Source organism: Elephas maximus, chromosome X, assembly GCF_024166365.1.
Source record: "Elephas maximus indicus isolate mEleMax1 chromosome X, mEleMax1 primary haplotype, whole genome shotgun sequence".
Classification (NCBI taxonomy): Eukaryota; Metazoa; Chordata; class Mammalia; order Proboscidea; family Elephantidae; genus Elephas; species Elephas maximus.
Genome location: NC_064846.1, coordinates 120,952,423 through 120,969,069, shown reverse-complemented (window position 1 = coordinate 120,969,069; position 16,647 = coordinate 120,952,423). Strand labels below are relative to the sequence as shown.

Genomic DNA, 16,647 nt, shown 5'->3' with positions numbered 1-16,647 from the left:
TCCTACTATTATTGTGGAGCAATTTCTCTATTCAATGCTGTTAGAGTTTGTTTTATGTATTTTAGAGCCCCATCGTTGGGTGCATTAACAATTATTATGGTTACATCCTTTTGATATATTGACCCATTAATCATTATATAGTGCCCTTCCTTATCCTTTGTGGTGGATTTAACTTTAAAGTCTATTTTGTCAGAAATTAACATTGCCACTCCTGCTCTTTTTCGATTGTTGTTTGCTTGGTATATTTTTTCCATCCTTTGAGTTCTAGTTTGTTTGTGTTTTTGAGTCTAAGGTGTGTCTCTTGTAGGCAGCACATATACAGATCTTGTTTTTTTTATCCATTCTGCCACTCTATGTCTCTTTATTGGTGCATTTAGTCCATTTAAATTCAGAATAATTATTGATTGGTAAGAGTTTAGTGCTGTCATTTTGATGTATTTTTGTGTGTGTTGTTGACAGTTTCTTTGTTTCACTTATTTTTTCTGCTGAGTCATTTTCACTTATGTATTTTCTTTCCATCTTTTTCATTTTTGTTGATTTTCTATTTGCTGAGTCTTTATGTTTTTCTTGTTTTTGTTTTTTATTTTGATGTGTAGGATTGTTATATTCCTTTGTGGTTATCTTAATATTTACCTCTATTTTTCCTAGTTTAAACCAATCTTGTATTTCTTGATATTGCCTTGACTTCCTCATCATATGAAAGCTCTATGACTACATCATTTAGTCCCTCATTTTTTGTTTTAATGTTGTCATCTTTTACATAATGATGTCTCTGTTTCCCTGTTTTCAGTGTTTTAGCTTTGATTTATTTTTGTGACTTCCCTATCTGGGATGATATCTGGTTGTTCTTTCCTATATTCTTGTCTTGGGTTGTTATCTGATATTATTGATTCTCTAACCAGAGGACTACCTTCAGTATTTCTTGCAATTTTCATTTGGTTTTTACAAGTTCCCTAAACTTCTGTTTTTCTGGAAATGCCCTAATTTTGCCGTCATATTTGAGAGACAGTTTTGAGGGATGTATAATTCTTGGCTGGCAATTTTTTTCCTTCAAGGTTTTATATATGTCATTCCATTGCCTTTTTTTTTTAAATTGTACTTTAGATGAAGGTTTACAGAACAAACTAGCTTCTCGTTGAACAATTAGTGCACATATTGTTTTATGACATTGGTTAACAATCCCATGACATGTCCACACTCTCCCTTCTTGATCTTGGACAGATTTCCTGTCCCGTCCTGCCTTCTAGTCATTGCTTCTGGGCTGGTGTGCCCTTTTAGCCTTGTTTTGTTTTATGGACATGTCTAATCTTTGGATGAAGGGTGAACTCAGGAGCAACTTCATTACTGAGCTAAAAGGGTGTCCAAGGGCCATACTAATGGGGTTTCTCCAGTCTCTGTAAGGCCAATATGTCTGATCTTTTTATTTTGTGAGTTAGAATTTTTTTCTACATTTTTCTCTAGCCCTGTCTGGGACCCTCTATTGTGACCCCTGTCAGAGCAGTCAGTGGTGGTAGCTGGGCTCCATCTAGTTGTACTGGACTCAGTCTGGTGGAGGCTGTTGTAGTCGTGGTCCATTAGTCCTTCAGACTAATCTTTCCCTTGGATCTTTAGTTTCCTTCATTTTCCCTTGCTCCCAAAGGGGTAAGACCAGTGAAGTATCTTAGATGGCCACTCACAGGCTTTTATGACCCCAGACGCTATTCACCAAAGTAGAACGTAGAACATTTTCTTTATAAACTATATTATGCCAACTGACCTAGATGTTCCCTGAGACCATGGTCCCTTTTTTAGCTTTCTAAGGAAGCAGCATATCATTTTCCAAAATGGTTGTATCATTTTGCATTTCCATCAGCAGTGCATAAGAGTTCCAGTCTCCCTGAAGCCTCTCCAACTTTTGTTATTTCCTGTTTTTTTTTTTCTTTTGACTCATGCCAGTAATGCCAGGGTGAGATGGTATCTCATTGTGGTTTTGATTGCAAATCAAAACCACCGCCTTCTTGCTTGCATGGTTTTTGCTGAGTGGTCAGAGTTTAGTCTTATTGACTCTCCTTTGTAGATAACTTTTTGTTATCCTAGCTGCTCTTAAAATTCTCTCTTTTTCTTTAGTTTTGGCAAGTTTGAGTATAATATGTCTTGATGACTTTCCTTTAGGATCTACCCTGTGCGGGGTTCAATGAGCTTCTTCGATAGATATCGTCTCGTCTTTCACAATATCAGGGAAGTTTTCTGCCAACAAATCTTCAAAAATTTTCTCTGCATTTTCTGTTATCTCCCCTCCCCCAATTCTGGTACTCCAATCACTTGTAGGTTATTCCTTTTTATAGAGTTCCACATAATTCTTAGGGGTTCTTCATTTTTTTAATTCTTTCATCTAATTTTTCCTCAAATACGTTGATGTCAAGTGCTTTATCTTCAGTCTCACTAATTCTGACTTCCATTTCCTTAATTCTGCTCCTGTGAATTTGTATTGAGTTGTCTAGTTCTGAAATTTTATTGTTAATCTTTTGGATTTCTTTTTGCTGTCTCTCTATGGATTCTTGAAGCCTGTTAAGTTTGTCATTATGCTCTTGTATAACCTTCTTATGTTCCTCTGTTGCTTTGTGTGTTTCTTGGCTTGTTCTGTATTTTGCCTGATCTCCCTCCTGATCTCTTGAAGAGCTCTGTATATTAATCTTTTGAATTCTGCTTCTGGTAATTCCAAGACCTTATCTTCCTTCAGGAATTTCCCTGGTTCTTTGTTTTGGTCATTTGCTGAAGCCATCATGGTCTGCCTCTTTATGTGATTTGATATTGATTGTTGTCCCTGAGCCATCAATGAGTTATTATATTTATTTATTTGTTTGCTGTGTCCTAGCTTCTTGTTTTGTTTCTATGTGCCCAAATAGGCTGGTAGTGTGAGCTACTTTGATTTTTGGCATCTTTGAAGCTCTCTCATCCTGTCACCAGGTGGTTAGAACTGCTACTAGTTATATGAGTTATATGAGTCCTTTTACTTTTCTTGGGTGGGTTCAGCTCAGGTGTCCAGGTTGTTGGTCACCGAGTGTGTGGTGCAGGCTCTCACCTACAGTCCTAGATGGGCAGGGCTATGTAGGAGTGATTGGAGCAGGCACAGGTATCTGGCTGCTGTAGGGGGGTATGTGCTTAGCAAGGTAGGGAGCTGATGGTTGCCCCTGAGTGCCTGTATAGAAGGTATGCCTCTGTTCCCTACAGCATGTAGGTTGTTGGGTTTTCCAGCCAGGTTTTGGCACCCCATGCTGTTGGCTGTAAGGGCAGGGAGGTGCCACTTATTCTCAGACTCCTATCTTCGTGGCGCCACCAGTCCTCAGACCCCTGATGTGGTAGGTTAGGACCATGGTTAATGCGTAGGATAGTGTCAAACGTCACAGATCTGCCACTCCCCCTTAGCTGTTGCAGTTGAAAATAGGCTTTAGGTATGTACCCTGTTGTACTATGCTAATGAGGACCTAACCTGTTGAAATGGGCCCACACGGGTCTAGGCAAGGTTGAGAGGCATTCAGAGTCCATGGACTCTTTATGCCTGTGCCTTGGCAAAGGGGCTGTGCCTGCCCTGTGGTCCCGGTTTAGGGGAGCTGGCAATTTTTTTTCTTGTTTGTTATTTGTATGTTAATTTGTTCCCTCTCCAAAGCCAGGAGAATGGCTTGGGGTGTGTGACAGGTCCCGCTGAAGCTGGACCAGGACTGGAGCAGAATGAGGAGGGTGTTGGTGAATGTGAGAGTGGTACTTCCCAGAGGGGGAAGGGTTTTTTTTTTTAATCCTTCAGGGTAGGTTAGATGCTTGCACCTAACTTTCTCAGACCAGTGTCACATCCCCCTGGTTTCAGGGGCTTGTGCAGACTCTCTGCCACTTGGTTTCTCCCATTGTGGTCCTGAGCACTACTGCTTGCCTCAGCCTGTGTGCGCTGGCTGATCCAGCCTGCAGGGTGCCAGCCAGTCAGTTCTGGAAAATTCTTGCTGCTTCTGAACTGTCTTTCCCTCCCCCTGCCACTCAGTCTGACTCCTCAACTTTGTCTTTGATGTTCAGGGCTCCTAGATTTTCATATACAATTGATTCATTTGTTTTTTTTTAGGTCTTTGTTGTAAGAGGGACCACAGGAAGCATCTGACTATCCTGCCATCTTGGCCCTGACTCCTCTTTCCTGTCTTTTTAATGACTTCTTGCTTTCTTCATGTATGATGTCGTTGATGTCATTCCACAACTCATGTGGTCTTCTGTCATTAGTGCTTAATGAGTCAAACCTATTCTTGAGATGGTCTCTAAATCCAGGTGGAATATACTCAAGGTCATACTTTGGCTCTCATGGACTTGTTCTAGTTTATTCAGCTTCAACTTGAACTTGCATATGAGCAATTGATGTTCTGTTCCATAGTCGGCCCATGGCTTCATGCTGACTGATGATATGGAGCTTTTCCATCATCCCTTTCCACAGATGTAGTCTATTTGATTCCTGTGTATTCTATCTGGCAAGGTCCACTTGTATAGCTGCCATTCATGTTGGTGAAAAAAGATATTTGTAATGAAGAAGTCATTGTTGTAGCAAAATTCTATCATTCGATCTCCAGCATCATTTCTATCACCAAGGCGATATTTTGAACTACCAATCCTTCTTATTTCTTTCCAATTTTTGCATTACAATCACCAGTAATTATCAATGCATCTTGATTACATGTTTGATCAATTTCAGACTGTAGAAGTTGGTAAAAATCTTCAATTTCCATTTGATTTTTTTACCTACACCCATCATTCCAGTTGTGGCAAAAATTACATAAGAAAGGTTAAAAAAAAAAAAACAAGTTGGGAGTGGGGGGGAGTAAGGGGAAATTATATCAGGATTTCTCCTCTCAAATGTCATCTCTTTCCTTCACCTTTCCTAGTCCTTCTCAACTTTCTTGAGACTTTAAACTGTGATCTGTCGCCTCCATCCTCAACGCAGGTACTTTTCCCCTTTCCGCTAACCTCTTCTCTTTTTAAACTTAATCCAGTTTCCCAGATCCTGACAAAAACTACATTTAAACCAGTGGTTCTCCAATTTTAGTGTGTGTCAGAATCACCTAAAGGGCTTGTTAAAACACAGGTTGCTGGGTCCTGCCACCAGGGTTTTGGATTCAGTAGGTCTGAGGTGAGGCTTGAGAATTTGCATTTCTACTGAGTTCTCAGGTGATACTGATGTTGCTGGTCCTGCCACCACATTTTGAGCACCACTGACCTAAACCTTATTGCTTCCTGCTTCCTCTAACTATCACCCCATTTTTCCCCTTCTTATTTTAAAGATTTTTAAAATCATACAGTAACATATAACCATTGTATTAGAAATACGTGAGAAGAAACTGGAACCCTCCTACACTGCTGATGGGGATTTAAAATGGTGCAGCCCCTTTATCCACAAATGGATAAACATAGAATTGCCATATGATCCAGCAATTCCACTCCTAGGTATATACTCAAGAAAATTGAAAACACTTGTTCACAGAAAAACATGTTTCCAAATGTTCATAGCAGCATTATTCATAGTACACAAAAAGTGTCCTTCAGTTGGTGGATGGATAACAAAATGTGTTATATCCATACAATTGAATATTATTCAGTAATAAAAAGGAGTGAAATACTGATATACATTATAACATGGATGAACCTTGAATATATGCTAAGTGAAAGAAGTCAGACGAAAAAGCCCGCATATTATATGGTTTCATTTATATGAAATGTGCATAAAAGGCGAATCTCTAAAGGCAGAAAGTAGATCCATAGTTGCTTGAAGCTGAGGGTAGGAATGGAGAGTGACTGTAAATGGAAATGAGGAATCTTTTTAGGGCGATGGAAATGTTCTAAAATTACATTATGGTGATGATTACATAGCATTGTAAATTCACTAAAAATTATTGAATTGCACACTTAAAACAGATGAATTTTATGGTATGTAAATCTGTTTGCAAGGAGCACTGGTGGTGCAGTGGTTAATTGCTTGGCTGGTAACCAAAAGATCTGCTGTTTGAACTCACCAGCCACTCTGCAGGAGAAAGAGGTGGGAGTCTGCTTTTGTAAGTATTATAGCGTTGGGAACTCTATGGGGAAATTTTACTCTGTCCTATAGGGTCACTTGGGGCAGTTCTACTCTGTCCTATAGGGTCACTATGAGTCGGAATCTACTCAAGGGCAACAGGTTTGGCCTTTTTGGTTTTATTGGGTCACTTTTTTATGAGTCAGGTTTTTCTTTAAAGTTGTTTGCATTTATTCTCTACACACCCCCTTACAGACCATCGTGCCACCCACTTTCTATGCCCACACTTGACTAAATTTGCTTTCATGATGGTCACTTGTAATTCTAAACCGTCAAGTCATCAGCATTTATCTCCTTATCTTCTATGGTGGTATGCTGGCTTATCTCTATATCTATCTATGTCAATAACTTTCTCCAAGTCACTGGGGTCGGAGTTATTTTTGACTTATCTCTTTTTTTTCCTGAGTCCCTTCATCAAGTTTTCTGTGTTCTCCCCTAAAAGGTCTCATGCATCTGTACAATTCACATGACAAGCAATACAAATACTAGACACATGAAAAATGTTCAAACTAGAATGATCAAAGTAAGAAAATTTAAAGTATAATATGTTTCAACGACATGAAAAAAATTGAATGATGGCAAAGTTTTGGAGAAACTGCTATATATATATATACCTACTCCTCACTTATCAATATCTTGTTATCCATCATTTTGCATTTACAACAATAGTGAAAAATCTATTATCCAACTATTTTGCGCATTAATGATGTATGCCTGGTAGTAACAGACATTGTGTTATGAGGTGAGAGTACCACTGACTGTGATTGGTTATATGTCAGCTTGGCTGAGCCATGATTCTCAGTGGTTTGGCAGTTATGTAATGATGTAGTTTGTCAGTTATGTAATGATGTAATTTGGCAGTTATGTGATGATGTAATTTGGCAGGTATGTAATGATGTAGGCATCCTCCATTTTGTGATCTGATGTGGTCATCCTCCATTTTCACATAATGCCAATTTTCACATAACGACACGGTGAACATAACCATGTTGATATGTGAGAAGTGTGTGTATGTGTGTTGATATGTGAGAAGTGTGTGTATTTTGGTGAATTCTATCAAGAACCATAAGAACATTCAAATTTTTTAAACTAGTAATCCCAACTCCTGACAACTGTTTTTAATCAATTTGAAATGAGAAAAAGGCTAGAGCTACTCAAAATGTTTTCTGCAGCATTATTTCATAACAGCAAGAAATTGAAAACAACCTAATTATCCAAGAATATAGGAGCAATTAAGTAAATTAGAGCACAATAAGCTACTAAAATATCATACAGCCATTAAAAATTATAACTATCAATGAAGGCTTATAATAAATGAAAAATTGTTTACCAAGTAATACTTAGAGGACAGAAAAGAAGCAAGGGCACACAAAATCACATCTACAGAATTGCTGTATAATCATGCCAAAAGAAATCTCTATACCTATAGATAAAAGCTGGCAGAGAAATGAAAACAATCAGGGTGGTAGGGTGGTCGGAATAAGGCTCTTTCTTTTTTTAATTTTTCCTGTAACACTGTTTTCAGAATAAACAAACCTTTTTCTTCAAAAATATTTCACATATTTATCCATTCTGCTCCATTCCTATCACTACCCCCACTCCAGTCCAGGATCATGGCCCCTGATTAGACTCCTTACAACCCATCTAGGCGGCAAATGCTGCCAAGTTGCCTAAAGTACCACATTTATCATGTCACTTACCTGATCAATAACCTTCAATTGCTCCCATACTGGCTATCCTGTTTAGTTTCTAAGGTCTGCATGACCTGGCCCTATATTTCACTATTCAGCCTTCTCTGCTGTAACTCTTCCTACCTCTATTCCTCCACCTCCTCCTCACCATCACAACTAACATTTACTAAGAGTTTACCATGTGTCAGGTTTTGTTCTAAATGCTTTACATATACTAATTCATTTAATTCTCACAACAACCATATACAAGGTAGGTACTGTCAGCCCATTTTACAATGGGGAGGGGAGTGGAGGGAAAGTATTATTCCCAGTAATTCTAATGCACACTCAATTTTGAGTACCACTGCCCTTGATATAATAATACCTACCTAACGGAGCTGTATACCAAGCTCACACAGCTAAAGAACGGAAGAACCTGGATTTGAACCCAGGCCTGCTGATTCCAAGGGTCAGAACTCATGAATAGCCACACACCTGCTTAGTCTTCCCTCTGGGACTTTGCTTCTGTAGATCTCAACCTTCAGTGCTTTTACCCTCCAATGAACTTAGAGCACAGTAATACTAATCATGTATTGGATACATACCATGTCCCAGGTGCTTCTTGTTTGAACCATGTATTTGACATTTTTCATCTTATGCAACTCTTGTGAGTAAGCAAAAGCTGAGTTTAAATCCTGGCTGGCCCTTAACTAGCTGTGAGACTTTGAGTAAATTACTTAGTCCTCTGAATCACAGATTCTTTAGGTCAGTGGGTCTCAAAGTATGGTCCTAGGACCAGCTGCATCAGCATCACCTGGGAACTTGTTAGAAGTGCAAATTCTTGAGCCCCACCAAGACTCACTAAATCATACACATTGGGGGTGGGGTCCAGCCATCCATGTGTTAACAAGTCCTCTCAGTAATTCTAATGCATACTCAAGTTTGAGAACCACTGCCCTAGATATAATAATACCTACTTAACAGAGTTATTGTGAAGACAAAACCTAACATAGTATATGTAGCTTAGCTCAGGGCACATAGGTTGTTTCAAAAGTGATAATTTTATTATTGACTGCTACTTAAGTTTGTTTGGGTTAGTCTTCTTGCTCAAGCTGTGGGCAGGGACTGTGCTTCCTGTTACTCTTTCTAGTATTTCCTACCTTCCCTAGCAAAAGCCTGTACATACATAGGTGTTGAATAAAGTCTTCTTACTTCACTGATTGGTCAGTCAGAGGACCATTTTGGAGAGGCACTGTAGTGTAGTATAGTGTAGTGTTCCCAAAGCTACACAGCCTGTGTCTAGTCAGCTTACTAGGCAAATGAATTAATCTGTCTGTGCCTCAGTCTGTTCTCTCTGTCAAATAGAGAGACTAATAGTACATACCCCATAAGATTATGGCAATAAATAACTAGTATATGCAAAGTGCTTAGAATGGTGCCTAGAACAGAGTACTATGCTCAAAAAATATTAGCATTATTTTTGTGTCATTTCACCCATTCAAAGATGGAGGAGACTGCATTTTTTCATTTGACAAGCAAGTGAAAAACGCCTCTTGAGCAACTTTTCTGTGTCAGGCACTAAACTAGGTATAGAGGATAAAGCTATAATCAAGGTTTTGTCTCCACTCTCGAGGGTCTCTTAATATGAGCAACTTGGCAGGCCTAGTAGACTGAAATGACTTCCCTAAGGATATGGTGCAATTTAGTACCAGGGTGGGGAGATCAAGATCAGCTATAGAATCCCCACCCAAGACTCAGACCCCTGAGATATGATGCTGAGAGATCAGTGAGAAGGGTATCTTTAGGGATCCTAATTGAAGCAGGTACAATGGAAAAAGCATGAGCTTTAGGGCCAGACAAATCTGGGTCTGAATCCTGGCTACATCACTTACTAGCTGTGTGACCACAGCTAAGTTACATAAGCACTCTGGACCTCAGACTACTTAGCTATAAAATGGGTAGTAAAATGGATTGTTGGGAGAAATAAATAAGATTGTGGATGTAAAAAGATCCAGCCCAGTTACTGACACTTAATAGATGATTAATAAGTGCTGGATTTCTCCTTCCTCCCATTGCCAACCAGAAAACCAATAGGTTTCCCAGACTTTGGAGTTAAAGGAAGGCCAAAATTGTTCCTGACTACACCACCAATTCCCAGGGGATAGTGTAGTCACCCAGAAAGAACCCTGGATTTTTTAGGGGTCAGGGGACCCTATTCTAGGCCCTCCCTTGGTGCCCCCAAATTAGAGACACATAGGTACAGCTTAGAGCCTTCTCTCCTGGCTCCCCCTTCATTCCTGGAGTTTGAGTTAAAAAATCAATATAATTTAGGTTTTTTTGTACAATTTGGGCTGGGAAGAACTAACTAAAAGAGTATATCAAGGAGTTTCACAAAGGAGAAGGTCCAGCCAGGCTGGAAGAGAGCAACCCAAGAGAAGGTAACCACTCACTCATTATAGTCATCTATAGTGCCACTCCAGGAATTGTAATCTATCATTAGGATTATCTGCCCCTGGGATTTTAACTAATCCTACAAAAAAAGGTGGCAGTACCCAAGGAACAGGTACCTCCAAAAACTCTGGGGCAAATACACAGCAGTGGCTGGGCAGTCCTACCTTCTCTCTTTCCCTTCCAACTATCAAATGGTCCCTAAGAAGGCAGGGACAGTTCCTGCTTCTCCTTTTTGTTTCAGCACCGTCTGTTCCCATATACCCTTGTGCCTGAGGAGGGCTGCCTCAGGTCTTTGAGCTGATGGGCACAATGTCCCACAGTACCACCCAACTGCTATGTATTCCAAAATGTATTCAGTTTGGTCTGTAGTCCAGCTGTCTGGTGGGCAGCAGCTAGATTACATCTATGACAACAAGCCATTGGTATGGATACCACACCAGTTTCCTCAAAGGAAACCAAGCAAACAGAAGTTTTTACCAATTTCTACAGATGTCCAGAGGTATTAACTCTCAACTCTCTGGATGGTCACTTACCTCCCTGACTGGCTGATCTTCCTGTTTCCTGTTATTGGTTTCCATTTGTCTCCAGGAAATTCCTGCAAAGTAAAATTCTGATAAATTAGGGAGCTCTGAGAAGCCAGGTATCTAGATAGCCTGAAAAATGTTAAGAGGTCAGGAACCTGTCCCTGGCCAGACCTCCCATCTGGGTCCTTCTAATCTCCCAGACAAACTATACAAATATGTACCTGTAGGGCTGTCTTTCTGCCAGGAGGTCTGCTCAGCTGTTATGGGCGTGCAGAGACTAAGAAAGCACTCAAGTACTTGAATTAAAAAAAAAAAAACACTGCCATCGAGTGGATTCAGACTCATAGCAACCCTATAGGACAGAGTAGAACTGCCCCATAGAGTTTCCAAGGAGCACCTGGTGGATTCGAACTGCCAACCTTTTGGTTAGCAGCCGTAGCACTTAAATACTACACCACCAGGGTTTCCAGTACTTGAATAGTGTGGTCTAAAACTCTGCCTTTCCTTCTCTTTCTTCATTCCCCTCCCAAATCATGTCAAAAACTAGTTTAGCACGTTTGCTGTTTGCTCTGGCTCTTTTCGTTTGTTCTGCCGGGTGAACCTGCCCATTCCTCCTACCTCTTCCAACATAGAAAGCATCTTCTTGGAAGCTCTGGCCCTTGAGGTGGCTTTGAGGCCTGAAGCTACTGCTGCTGCACGATACTCTCCCAGGGTAAGGCAGATGGGGGAGCATACCAGCACATCCCACCTGTACTATGGTGGGTTTTCCTTCTCCTCCTCCAAGACCCACTGGCAGAGGCTGAGATGGGCTCATCTCTGGCGAACCTGAATGCCACATTCCCTACATTACAGTCTCTACCCTGGGCATTTTTTCCTTCTGGGTTTTGCCCAAGCAACTCTTTTCCCTCTAGCCCAAGACATATGAACCATTTATAAAAATGTTTCTGCTTTCCGATTCTAGTTCCAAACCTAATGGAAATTTGCCTGTGAGATTCTCCCAGATTTTGCAACCTGCACCCTCTACCTAGAGGCCAAGAGCTTAGCCCAATGGGAATGCACACTTTTTCCTAAACCTCAGTGATCTTTAAAATTCCCTCTTTATCCAATGCTATTGGTCCCATTGAAAGTTTTATTACCTTTGCCCTGGTGAAATACCTGGTTAAGTGGAAAGAACATAGGCCTTTGGTATCATACTAGTTAAGACACTTATTTGGTGGATTATTTGAGGGAAATATCTCACCTTCCTGAACCTCAGCTTCCTACTGGCAAACAAACATAGTGTAGTACAACCAGAACACTCCTTAGAAGCAAGGATGGTGAGACTGTGTCTTACATACTTTGGACATGTTATCAGGAGGGATCAGTCCCTGGAGAAGGACATCATGCTTGGTAAAGTAGAGGGTCAGCGGAAAAGAGGAAGACATTTAATGAGATGGATTGACACAGTGGCTGCAACAATGGGCTCAAGCATAACAATGATTGTAAGGATGGTGCAGGACTGGGCAGTGTTTCATTCTGTGGTACATAAGGTCACTATGAGTCGGAACTGACTCGATGGCACCTAACAACAACGTCTCACCTCACTGAACCTCAGTTTCCTATTGGCAAACAAAGATAATGTTATCTAGCTTTGCTGGGTTACCTGCTGTAAAGATAAAAGGAGATGTGCATAGAGAATGTCTAGCATAGTGCTTGGCACATAGAGCCTCTGAATAAACAGTAGCTATGAGGACTTGAAGCACTTACTCATGAAGATCAAAGACTACCGCCTTCAGTATGGATTACACCTCAATATAAAGAAAACAAAAATCCTCACAACTAGACCAATAAGCAATAAGCAACATCATAATAAATGGAGAAAAGATTGACGTTGTCAAGGATTCCATTTTACTTGGATCCGCAATCAACACCCATGGAATCAGAAGTCAAGAAATCAAAAGATGCATTGCATTGGGCAAACCTGCTGCAACAGACCTCTTTAAATTGTTAAAAAGCAAAGATGTCACCTTGAAGACTAAGGTGCACCTGACCCAAGCCATGGTGTTTTCAATCGCCTCATATGCAAAAGCTGGACGATGGATAAGGAAGGCCGAAGAAGAATCGATGCATTTGAATTACGATGTTGGCAAAGAACACTGAATATACCGTGGACTGCTAAAGAATGAACAAATCTGTCTTGGAAGAAGTACAACCAGAATGCTCCTTAGAAGCAAGGATGATAAGACTACATGTCACATAACTTGGACATGTTATCAGGAGGGATCAGTCCCTGGAGAAGGACATCACGCTTGGTAAAGTAGAGGGTCAGCAAAAAAGAGGAAGACCCTCAATGAGATGGATTGACACAGTGGCTATAATAATAGGCTGAAGCATAACAACGATTGTGAGGATGGTGCAGGACTGGACAGTGTTTCCTTCTGTTGTACATCGGGTTGGAACCAAATCGACAGCACCTAACAACAACAGGTGGTGAAAACGGTTTGCACTTGACTACTAACTGAAAGGTTGGCAGTTTAAAACCACCCAGTGGCACCACAGAATAAAGTCCTGGTGATCTGCTTCCATAAAGATTACAGCCAAGAAAACCCTGAGATGGGCTCAGTTCTACTCTGTAATACATGATGTTGCAGTGAGTCGGAATTGACTTGACGGCATTTTTTTTTTTTTGGTGGAAAAGATTGGAGTCCCCGGGTAGTGCAAATGGTTAACATGCTGAATTGCTAACCAAAAGGTTGGAGGTTCAAGTCCACCCAGAGGCACCTCAGAAGACCTGGTAATCTACTTCTAAAAGGTCACAGCCATTGAAAACCCTATGGAGTACAGTTCTACTCTGACACAAATGGAGGAGGCATGAGCTGGAATCATTTTATGGCAACTGGTTACGGAAAAGATTAGGTTTATATCCTGTCTCCAGCTTTCACAGGGCCAGCAGTCCTACCTGTTTCTGTCACATCAGAGAAGCTATAACCACTTGTGCTTCAGACTCTGCCTCAATGTCCTTGTGAGATGTCACTGCCCTCAAAGACACCATTACTTGTTCAGCCACAGTGGGAGCCAGGATTTCCTGTCCATACCCTGTGTAGCCCTGTGAAAGTGCTCAGTAAAGAGCAGTAGAGAAACCAAACAAAGTCCTGTACTAACTCCCAACCTCCTTCCCAGATGCCAGTATCACCTCACTTTTTCTCCCCCTGCACCACTTAGGTTACTGAAAATTGCCTATGCCCTTTGAATCAAAGAGGTAGCTATCCCCATGTCTTGTTGCAGAAGGGGATTGTCCGGGAAACTCTCTACCCAGATGGAAGTTATAATACTAGATGGCATCCTGCCACACTGGAGAGGAGCTGGGCTTGGCAATCAGCTTATGGAGAGGCACAATTAGGAGCTTGGCCTCTGAAGCTAGATCACATGGATTCAAATCCCAGACCTGCCCTTCACTAGCTGTGTGACCTCAGGCAAGCTACTAACTTCTCTTCATCTCAATTTCCCCAACTATATAATAGTGACAATAATAGTACCTATATCTTGATTGTTCTGACAACTAAATGAGTTGATATATGTAAACCACCTAGAACAGTACCTGGTGCACAGTAGGCTAGATTTGTGACTTCTCTCAGTCTCAGCTTCCTCAGCTGTAAAACAGATATCCCATTATAACTTATCCCATTCCAACTCATAGCAACCCTACAGGACAGAGTAGAACTTCCCCACAGGGTTTCCAAGGAACAGCTGGTGGATTTGACTGCCGACCTCTTGGTTGCCAGCCAAATGCTTAATCACTTCCAGTCACCAGGGCTCCACTTATACAATTGTTAAATTGGAATAATCTGATCGTGTATGCAAAGCTAACTCTCACAAAGAATGAGGGGTATGTATGTGACTCTGCGTGTGTTGATTTCAGTTCTCCTAACAGCACTGACACAGTGGTTAAGAGCTACAGCTGCTAATCAAAAGGTTGGCAGCTCGAATCCACCAGCCTCTCCTTGGAAACCCTATAGGACAGTTCTACTCTGTCCTATAGGGTCACTATGAGTCAAAATCGATTCTACTTGGCAATGAGTTTTGGTTTAACAGCACTGAACAGGTGCCAGTTAGCTCCTCCCCAACCTCCTCCAGGATCTTAGCCCTACCTCGGATAGCCACCATTACACTTGCTTTAGTCATCTGAACCAGGATATCCAACCCATTGTACAAGGCTTCCAGGTGTTTAGGGGTGGGGGGACACAGGTGGCAGGGTAGAAAGGGGCATGAAGTAGCTGCTAGATGGCCATCCACATGTCTGAAAGCCTAGTGTCTAAGCAGACCTGCTTAGGCAGTCTAGCAGGCATCAGGAACTCAATGTGTCCCTCCCTTAAAGTACAAAAGGACAGACATGTTATAGGCACAGGCACATGTGCATTGCTGTTGCAAACAGCTACAACTTACAAATTGCACCTCCTTCCCTTGCAGTGGTTGGTTGCACAATGGTTAAGTGCTCAGTTGCTAACCAAAAGGTTGGTGGTTCAAACCCACGAGCTGCTACGCAGAAGAAAGATGTGGTAGTCTGCTTCCTTAGAGATCAAAGCCTTGGAAACCCTATGGGGCAGTTCTACTCTGTCCTATAGGGTCAGTATGAGTTGGAATGAACTTGATGGCAACAGGTTTGTTTTATTTTGTTTGGGCCCCTTATGGAGTTGCTTGTCCTGAGCTGATGCCTCTGCAGCCATCACCTCCTCACTTCCCCCTCAATTTCAGACCCCTTTTTCTATGTCTACTTGCAGGTCCTTCTTTCAGCAAACGTTTCTCAAGCTAAGCCAAAATTCTCCCTCTCCCTTTAAAAAAAAAATCACACTTATAATGTAATTACTCTCTGCTAGTCACTGTTCTAAGTGCTTTACACATGTTACATCATTTAATCCTCATAAGCAGCTTATAAAATAGGTCCTGTTATTACCCCTATATTTTAGATGGAGAAATTTAAGCATTGTAAGTTCTGGAGAAGGGATTGAACCCAGGATGTCTGGTCCCAGCATCAGTGCCCTTAAATCATTATTTTATATTTCTTTGCTTACTTTTTTCAACATTTTATTATAAATATTTTCAAACATACAGAAAAGTTGAAAGAATTTTACAGTAAGCACCCATATCCCACCACCTAGATTCTACAATTAACATTCTGATATCTTTGCTTTATCACATGTCTATTTATTCACCTCTCTATCCATTCACTAATCCATCTTAAATTTTTTATGCATTTCGAGTAAGCTGCAAATAACTTTATCCCCATAATTTGAAAACTCAAATGGAATGGACAAATTCCTTGAAAGACACAAGATGTGAAAGCTCACTCAAAATGAAATAGATATCCTGGAGGAGGGGGCCAAGATGGCTGACTAGGTAGATGCTACCTCGGATCCCTCTTGCAACAAAGACCTGGAAAAACAAGTGAATCGATCACATACATGACAATCTACGAACCCTGACCAACAAACACAGATTTAAAGAGTTGACCTGAGTGACAGAGACCGAGAATGAACAACTGCAGGGAAGCAGCGACGGTTTTCGGAGCCTGGAGCCAGCGTCCCAGTCAGGAAACCTTGGCGCTGGGCATTGGACTGGGTGTAGGGGAGCTGAGCACGGCATCCTGTGACGGCGCAAACACGGGGCACAGCCCTACCCCCCTGAACTGACCTCGGGAGGGGGCCCAGCCAGTCCGTGCAGGCGGCCCAGCGACGCAGCTGGAGGGAGGAGAAGTCGCCGGGAGGCAGCGACTGGTTTTGGAGCCAGAAGTGCAGCGTCCCAGCTGGGGAACCTCGGCGCGGGGCTTTGGAATGGGCGCAGGGGAGCTGAGCACGACATCCTGTGACGGTGCAAACACAGGGCACAGCCCCAACCCCCTGAACTGACCTGGGGGGGCCCAGCCGATCCGCACGGGCAGCGTGGCAACGCG

At 41.7% G+C, this 16,647-nt stretch overlaps 1 protein-coding gene across 3 annotated transcripts in view; it reads right to left on the bottom strand.

Moving 5' to 3' along the window:
- Positions 1–16,647, bottom strand: part of SHROOM4 (shroom family member 4) — a 435,335-nt gene that overhangs the window by 57,306 nt on the left and 361,382 nt on the right. For all 3 annotated transcript variants that reach the window (XM_049871854.1, XM_049871856.1, XM_049871855.1), the window contains one exon: positions 10,731–10,792. In XM_049871854.1, coding sequence (XP_049727811.1) covers positions 10,731–10,792 — 62 coding nt within the window. The remainder of the gene's footprint in view (positions 1–10,730; positions 10,793–16,647) is intronic.